This window comes from Babylonia areolata, chromosome 31 (assembly GCF_041734735.1).
Source record: "Babylonia areolata isolate BAREFJ2019XMU chromosome 31, ASM4173473v1, whole genome shotgun sequence".
Taxonomy (NCBI): Eukaryota; Metazoa; Mollusca; class Gastropoda; order Neogastropoda; family Buccinidae; genus Babylonia; species Babylonia areolata.
In genome coordinates, this window is record NC_134906.1 from 13,137,082 (window position 1) to 13,146,679 (window position 9,598).

The following is a 9,598-nucleotide window of genomic DNA, read 5'->3' on the forward strand; positions in this document are numbered from 1 at the left end:
CATCAACATTAATTACCCATTGAGGTTTTTCCTTCATTGCCTGGTTTGCATCAACATTAATTACCCATTGAGGTTTTTCCTTCATTGCCTGGTTTGCATCAACATTAATTACCCATTGAGGTTTTTCCTTCATTGCCTGGTTTGCATCAACATTAATTACCCATTGAGGTTTTTCCTTCATTGCCTGGTTTGCATCAACATTAATTACCCATTGAGGTTTTTCCTTCATTGCCTGGTTTGCATCAACATTAATTACCCATTGAGGTTTTTCCTTCATTGCCTGGTTTGCATCAACATTAATTACCCATTGAGGTTTTTCCTTCATTGCCTGGTTTGCATCAACATTAATTACCCATTGAGGTTTTTCCTTCATTGCCTGGTTTGCATCAACATTAATTACCCATTGAGGTTTTTCCTTCATTGCCTGGTTTGCATCAACATTAATTACCCATTGAGGTTTTTCCTTCATTGCCTGGTTTGCATCAACATTAATTACCCATTGAGGTTTTTCCTTCATTGCCTGGTTTGCATCAACATTAATTACCCATTGAGGTTTTTCCTTCATTGCCTGGTTTGCATCAACATTAATTACCCATTGAGGTTTTTCCTTCATTGCCTGGTTTGCATCAACATTAATTACCCATTGAGGTTTTTCCTTCATTGCCTGGTTTGCATCAACATTAATTACCCATTGAGGTTTTTCCTTCATTGCCTGGTTTGCATCAACATTAATTACCCATTGAGGTTTTTCCTTCATTGCCTGGTTTGCATCAACATTAATTACCCATTGAGGTTTTTCCTTCATTGCCTGGTTTGCATCAACATTAATTACCCATTGAGGTTTTTCCTTCATTGCCTGGTTTGCATCAACATTAATTACCCATTGAGGTTTTTCCTTCATTGCCTGGTTTGCATCAACATTAATTACCCATTGAGGTTTTTCCTTCATTGCCTGGTTTGCATCAACATTAATTACCCATTGAGGTTTTTCCTTCATTGCCTGGTTTGCATCAACATTAATTACCCATTGAGGTTTTTCCTTCATTGCCTGGTTTGCATCAACATTAATTACCCATTGAGGTTTTTCCTTCATTGCCTGGTTTGCATCAACATTAATTACCCATTGAGGTTTTTCCTTCATTGCCTGGTTTGCATCAACATTAATTACCCATTGAGGTTTCCTTGTCTATGTGCTGCTTTGTTGCTGTGTTGTCATCAGCAGATTCAGGAAGCTTTTTTGTTCAGGAGGATATGTGAGTTGTATGGGAATTTAAGGATATATATATATATATATATATATATATATATATATATATATATATATATATATATGAGTGAGAGAGATGAATTCACTTACACTATGGCCATGAAAGGGTATGGGACCTTTTACCTTTTAATCTTTTTAATGTTTTCCTTCAGTCAGTCAATATTCTGATCACACCTTCATCATGATCCTTTCAGTCAATCACACACACACACACACACACACACACACACACACACACACACAGAAAACCACAGAACACCAGTTGAGTTGTATTGTTCATGTTCTCATGAGGAAAGCAACGCCCACCACATTCACTGCAGTGACAAGGTCAGTGGCACAGTGCCAGCTGCTGCTGACTCCTGGATGGGGACACCGCTTACTTTCCCACGGGGGTCTTCAGGGCGTCGATCTCAGCCTGAATGGCAACGCCAACCTGGTGGATATAAATCAAATGGTGCACAATACAGACCATTCAGAGCATTGATCTCAGCCTGAATGCCAACGCCAACCTGGTGGATATAAATCAAATGGTGCACAATACAGACCATTCAGAGCATTGATCTCAGTGTGAATGCCAACGCCAACCTGGTGGATATAAATCAAATGGTGCACAATACAGACCATTCAGAGCATTGATCTCAGCCTGAATGCCAACGCCAACCTGGTGGATATAAATCAAATGGTGCAGCATACAGACCATTCAGAGCATTGATCTCAGTGTGAATGCTAACAGCAACATGGCGGATATAAATCAAATGGTGTAAAATACAGACAACTTTTTCATTTCCAATAACAGAAATGTGTACATAGAATATTTACACAATATATGAGAATCACAGACATTTGATACATGTAAATGAAAGGCATAAAATGCTTTTATGCTAAAGTAAACTACACACATGATACAGATAGTTTACAGCCATACACCTACAATAATCACAGTAGACATGAAATACTTAAATGCTAACTTCAAGTGGACCCATAACCACAGGCATACACATGCAATAACTGCAGAAGAAGTGGTGCATAACAGAGCAAGTCAGCTGATGACACAGCGCTTGTAGCCCATCCACACTAATTGTAAACTCACTTCGCACTGCCCAGAACACAAACTGAAGTGGACATCATACATTGCTGCTGTGTGTTGATAGAAAAACCACTGACCACCAGTTTTAACCTAAATGATACTTGACATTGTACAATAATGATAATGATAGGTACTTAGAATGTGATCTGCCTCTCCAGTACAGGGGCCCACAGTGTTGACAGTTAACATCAACACAGAGGAAACAACAGCACAGGACACTATAATGTCTTACAAGCAAGACAAATGGAATGTATCATGCGCGCGCGCGCACACGCACACACACACATGCACAGCTACGAATGCAGATGTTTACAGATGTGCTTTCAGACTAAATCGGAACAGAGATTTTTGCCTTTTGGTTACAAAGTTTGTAAAGGAAGGCTGAAAGGGAAGGTGTCAGAAAGTCCAAGGAGATCCAACCCACTGAATGTTTTTTGTGTTTTAATCAGCTACCTCTTTATGCATCTTAATTTGAAGAGGTGTACTTTGAGAACGTATAACGTACCTTGCAAGTTCCTATCAAAACATCTGATAACAGGAAAAAAACAAACCCTGACAACAACCAGATGAAAAAGGAATAAACTTGTGAAAGAGAAAAAGAAAAAGAAAAAAAGTCTTACCTCTTGGAACCCAGTCAGGAACTCATGTTTGGACAGTTTGGAATCGTCTGCAAAAGAAAAGGTGTATGGAAGTCAGCTTAGGATGGGGATACAGACAGGGATAGAGATGATTTATTATTTTGGTCATACTCATAGTCACAATGAAAGGGTAAACAAACAGCATTTGCATCAGCTTGCTTGGATAAACATGAATATATATATATAACATGAAACAGCAAGTACACACAGTGCAACATATTACGATATTGCAATTGATCAAAACTTTATGCAGGAAGAGGGACAAGCTCTATTCATCATCTTGCCATTTGGAAAATATCAGTACACTGAACTTGAAGGTCCAGCGTTGTCGGTGAGGCAGTGAGGATGGGGGACAGGCGATGAGGGAAACGTGTGTGAAAGGATACCAGATGGCCACTGCTGGGTAAAAAAATGTAGATTTTTCCAATCTCCCAGGTCAACAGATGTGCAGACCTGGTAGTGTCCGAACCCCATTTGTATGTATACACAAGCAGAAGATCAAATACGCATGTTAAAGATCCTGTAATCCATGTCCACATTTGGTGGGTTATGGAAACAATAACATACCCAGTATGCACACCCCTGAAAACGGAGTATGGCTGCCTATATGGCGGGGTGAAAAGTTTTGTGCTGAGCAGTGTCAGCACACTGAATGACAGAACAGTACACGATCGTCACTGTCGGGTCACCCTGACCCAGCCCACTGAAGTGACAGCAGCGGTGCAGGGTCTCCTCTGACGTGTGACAACCCAACAGTGCTGGTTCCGCACACACTGCTGGTGCCTGGACTGGCATAGCGTGCCTGGGTGTAGCTGTGAATGGCAGACTGCTGTCTAGAATTGCAGATGGGGAATCCCCCCTCCCACCCTCTCCCCTCCCCGCTATAAACCCAAACAAACAAAAACCCCACACACACGATCCTCAAAACAAAAATATGACGTGACTGATGATGAAGAAGAAGAATCATAACTGCTGACACACACATCTTCATTCTGATCGGTCAGGTGACAGCCCTTCCCTGACACACACATCTTCATTCTGATCTCAGGTGACAGCCCTTCCCTGACGAACTGATCTTCATTCTGATTTCAGTCAGGTGACATTCCTTCACTGACAACCTGATCTTCATTCAGTGACTCACTGTTGCTATCCAGTTTGTTGAAGATGATGCTGACGTCACTGGGCAGCAGGAAGCCATCCACGTTGCCGTCCACCTTGTCGTAGTAGTTGAAGGGGCCCTGCACCTCGGGCGTGTGGCGCTGGTTGGGCGGAATGTCATGTGCGTACTCCTCGAACGTCACCTTGCTGTTACCTGCCGGGCAGAACCAGATTCAGTTTCAAGAGAGAGACCTATATCCTGCAGACCGATCCCTACACTGGTAATCCAGTTCCTATTTTTGTATCTTAGATTCAGGGCTACCGTTAAGCACTGTGGCAGAATCGGGAACGTGTCGGATTTCTAATCTAGTGATCACCAGTGATCAGGGTTCGAGGCCCCGTTTGGGCTTCATGCTGTTTCGTCCCCGGGAAAGGCAGTTTGTTCTGATTTTTCACTTCATCCAGGTGTGAGTGGGTACCTGACTTAGGGAAGTTAAAAACCGTGGAAGGAGAATTTTGGGCCAAGCCCCAGACACAGTGGACATGAATTCACTGCCTTTATGTGCCGAGCCCTGAACACAGTGGATATGAATACACTGCCTTTCTATGCCAAGCCCCAGACACGGTGGACAGGAATTCACTGCTTTCCTATGCCGTGTCCTAGTCACTGTTGATATGAATTCACTGCCTTCCATGCCGAATCCTGGACACAGTGGATATGAATTCACTGCCTTCCATGCCGAATCCTGGACACAGTGGATATGAATTCACTGCCTTCCTTCGCCGAATCCTAGTCACTGTTGATATGAATTCACTGCCTTCCTATGCCCAACCCTAGACACAGTGGATATGAATTCACTGCTTTCCCATGCCCAGCCCTGGACACAGTTGATATGAATTCACTGCCTTCCAATGCCGAGCCCTGGACAGTGGATATGAATTCACTGCCCTCCTATGCCCAACCCTGGACACAGTGGATTCCTATGCCGAGCCCTGGACACATTGGATATGAATTCATTGGCTTCCTATGCCGAGCCCTGGACACAGTGGATATGAATTCACTGCCTTCAAATGCCCAGCCCTGGACACAGTGGATATGAATTCACTGCCTTCCAATGCCGAGCCCTGGACACATTGGATATGAATTCACTGCCTTCCTATGCCCAGCCCTGGACACAGTGGATTCCTATGCCGGGCCCTGGACACATTGGATATGAATTTATTGTCTTCCTATGCCCAGCCCTGGACACAGCTGATATGAATTCACTGCCTTCCAATGCCGAGCCCTGGACACAGTAGATATGAAGTCACTGCCTTCCTATGCCCAGCCCTGGACACAGTGGATTCCTATGCCGAGCCCTGGACACATTGGATATGAATTCATTGTCTTCCTATGCCGAGCCCTGGACACAGTGGATATGAATTCACTGCCTTCCTATGCCCAGCCCTGGACACAGTGGATATGAATTCACTGCCTTCCTATGCCCATCCCTGGACACAGTGGATTCCTATGCCGGGCCCTGGACACATTGGATATGAATTCATTGTCTTCCTATGCCCAGCCCTGGACAAAGCTGATATGAAGTCACTGCCTTCCTATGCCCAGCCCTGGACACAGTGGATTCCTATGCCCAGCCCTGGACACATTGGATATGAATTCATTGTCTTCCTATGCGGAGCCCTGGACACAGTGGATATGAATTCACTGCCTTCCTATGCCCAGCCCTGGACACAGTGGATATGAATTCACTGCCTTCCTATGCCCAGCCCTGGACACAGTGGATATGAATTCACTGCCTTCCTGTGCTGAGCCCTGGACACAGTGGATATGAATTCACTGCCTTCCTGTGCTGAGCCCTGGACACAGTGGATATGAATTCACTGCCTTCCCGTGCTGAGCCTTGGACACAGTGGATATGAATTCACTGCCTTCCTGTGCCGAGCCCTGGACACAGTGGATATGAATTCACTGCCTTCCTGTGCCGAGCCCTGGACACAGTGGATATGAATTCACACGCACTACATCATTGTGTTACAGGTCAGCGTGGAAATCACGCGCTACATCATTGTGTTACAGGTCAGCGTGGAAATCACGCGCTACATCATTGTGTTTCAGGTCAGCGTGGAAATCACGCGCCCCTTAAAAACGCGTCATGGGTAACAAATTTTAACTAAAGGGAAGCAACAACATTAGTGATAACACGCGATTGTGACTGGGTGGCTGGAGTCATAATCATTTCTTGGGGCACATAGAACTGGGATAGTGACCGCCTCATTCTACGGCACCGTCACTATTGCGGAAAGGTTTTGGAAAGGCATCAAGGCCAACTTTTCCATTCTGAATGGTGGTATCCAGTCTGGAAACATGATTCTCCGAGGATCGTTCAACTGCTAATTATTAACTGTGCCTAAATCAGTGACAAAGCCAACTCGGGAAGAAACGCGAGGGAAAGATAAATATATCGATCTATGTATATATGTACTGGTCAAGCAACAAACATGCATTGCTATTTTGGTAAAGGTTACAATGTATTTTGGTTTCAACTGTTTCTTTGTGTGTGTGTATGTATCTGTGTGAACGAAGACCTGACTCGGGGGGACACAATAAGTTTATTTCACAATCACCGGATGATCCCCAAGAGTGTCTGGAGTAAGTTCACAATAAAGTTCAGAACTGAGAAATCCTATGAGTGATGGGCTGGCGCTGCATTATACAGAAACAGGTCAGCTGTGTGAGTGCGTGTGTATGTGTGTGTGTATGTGTGTGTGTGACAGGTTGGGGGGGGGGTGGGGGTGTGAGGGGCGGGGAGGATTGAGGGCCTACCATCGCGGTCAGCCTGCTTGAAGTAGGCACTCATCTCCTGCAGGGTCAGAAAGTGATCCCCATCAGTGTCCAGTGCAGGGAACACCTGGTCCAGGTCTGCCAGCTGACTGCAACACACACACACATACACACACACACACATCACACGTTAATTTATAACAACAACCAATGACACCACCACCATCACCAATGCTGCTGATGATGATGAAAATAATAATAGTAAGAGGAGGAGGAAGAAGAAGAGGAGGAACAACGACACACAGGTATAGGTGTAGGCCGACACACACTCATTAACTTGAATAAATAACATCAATGACGACCACCATCACAACTAACAACAATAATGATAATGGTTAGGATAATACAAAGAAGAACAACAACAGGCATAGGCTCACACACTCATTGATAAACAATAACACCACCACGACCACAACGACGACGAATACAATCACCACTACTATTAACAATAATGATAAGAAGAAGAAGAGGAAGAAGAAGAAGAACAACAACAACAGCAACAAACTGCAGAAGAAGAACCCTCCCCCTCCCCCCTTCCAACCCCTCCAGCCCACCTCCACGTTGTCTCCTACACCCCTCTTCCCCACCCCCTCTCCATTGACGGGGACAGGCGGTGAAACGGCATCATGCTCAACCAATCTGAACACATCAGCACATTAATGCCAGTATAATTATTGACTGGAACTTTCAGCATGGCGCAACACTGTACGCCGCCATAATTCATGGACTTGGCTCTCCAGAAAGGAAACAGAAAGAAGTAAATTATGACGTCACATTAACTGTGTTCAAAGCCAACTTCCATGATTGTTCGGTGTAGAGCAGCTGACTAACGACGAGTGTGCTTTGATTCAAACTGCAGGCCCATCACATTCATCGTTTTCAACAGCTGCCAGTCAAATCACTGTCTCTGCAACATGTGCCTTCTTCGGGCACGACAGTGTTGGCAAAGTTTCCACATCGGCACTCACAACTTTGCTCTGTTTGTGTTGTTGACGTTTCAGCTGTTTGTTTTAACTCTTCTTCCGTAAACCCTAATTTGAAATCATTTGTAACTAAACCAGAATCCACCCCCACACAGTTGTGTTTTCTTTTCTCATGGAAACCCCTTGCACAGTACTTTTTTTATTTAAAGAATTTGTGTCCATTTGTTTTGCAAGTCAGCCAAAAGCGAAAGTGATGTCAGAACTTTTTTCAAAACAGCGGTCATCATGACTACTTAAAAATCACATATGAATATTATTATTTTCACAACATACACGTTCATTTGCTGTAAAAATTAGACAACCAAAAATCTGTTGATATAAGCCATAAAGTCAAACCACTTAGTGACCCTTTAAAAAGCACCTGCACATCAGACACTCCGGTCCTCTGTGCCTCGACAGCCTGACAGTGCACACGACGACTTCCTTGGCGACAGCTGGACTTCCGAGGAGAAACCCTGAACATCACTACAGTCAGACTACCGGGTCGTTAAAACTACCCTACGCGCCTTCCTCTCCCCCCTCCCTTCCCAGACATTCATGTGCATAACATAAGATCTGGGTAACTCCCTCGACATCTCTGATTCCTGTGTTCTGTCCCCCGACTTGCCCCACCCCTCCACGCCTCACCTCCCTCCCACCCCATCCCTTCCCACCAAGTCATCATATCTGTCAATCCTGCAGCTCGCGGCACACACTACGCAACGAGCAAGCATACAAACCCAAGCGCTTGTACATCCGTGAACACAGTCATGTGTGTGTGTGTGTGTGTGTGTGTGTGTGTGTGTGTGTGTGCCAGACAGACAGACAGACAGACAAAGATTACATACGCAGAAGCCACGGCAGCCTGAGCGAGAATAATGAGGACCTTCATGTTGTCAAGGCAACGGTAGTCTGTCAGAACACAATGCAACACACAATGTTGTCTTCGTACAGTTCTACCACACATCAATGCACATGTCGGCTTGTACAATACAGAAAACACTATTTCAAAGTTACGAACACTTCTAAGAATTTTCGTCATGAATTGTGAAATGACAGGTCCTGTACCAAAAGCAAAGCATTCCTGTAGTAACAATGGATCTGCTAAAAATCAACATGAATATGAAGTAATATTTCAGAATAAAGAAACTTTCCTCAACTGATCGTTACAAATTTTTAAAATTGCAGAACGTACAATAGTACACTCCATCTTCCTCAGTGTGGACCGTCAGGACTGATTTCCAAAGAAACGTTCAAGCCATAGAAATGAGGTGTTGAAATCAACGGAAGATACTAAACATCAGGTTGATCATGTCATCAGTAAACAAGTGCGCCCAAAACACCAAGCAGCACACTGAACCATGAGATCTGCCGACGTCAGTTAAGAAAAGGAAACTTCGTTGGTGTGGCCAGGAGCAGGATGCCAGAACCTGAGAGACAGATTTACCTACCTGTCTCCCGTGGTCAGTAGTACGTGAGTATGTGTGCTGCAGCTACCAAAAGGCCAGGTATTTATAGACCGGGGAGTGGGTAGGAGGGGAGGGGATGGGGGGTGGGGGCAGGGCAGGTGGAGTGTGTGTCAGCTGGACGCAGAGAGGAGATACAGGAGAGACCCTCACTCTTATCGTGTACAGCGGTGACAGCCTCAAAACTACCTCCCCTCCCCCACTGCTGGGTGTCCAGCCCGGCGGGCGGGCACATTCT

At 44.8% G+C, this 9,598-nt stretch overlaps 1 protein-coding gene across 1 annotated transcript; it reads right to left on the reverse strand.

The window, feature by feature from the left end:
• Positions 1–1,550: 1,550 nt before the first annotated feature.
• LOC143275801 (uncharacterized) lies at positions 1,551–9,595 on the reverse strand. The gene is made up of 6 exons (XM_076580079.1): positions 9,514–9,595; positions 8,277–8,370; positions 6,915–7,021; positions 4,134–4,304; positions 2,975–3,021; positions 1,551–1,700 (listed from the first exon to the last, which is right to left on the reverse strand). Exons 1-6 carry the CDS (start codon positions 9,593–9,595, stop codon positions 1,644–1,646), a joined length of 558 nt encoding a protein of 185 aa, XP_076436194.1. The 3' UTR covers positions 1,551–1,643.
• Positions 9,596–9,598: the final 3 nt, after the last annotated feature.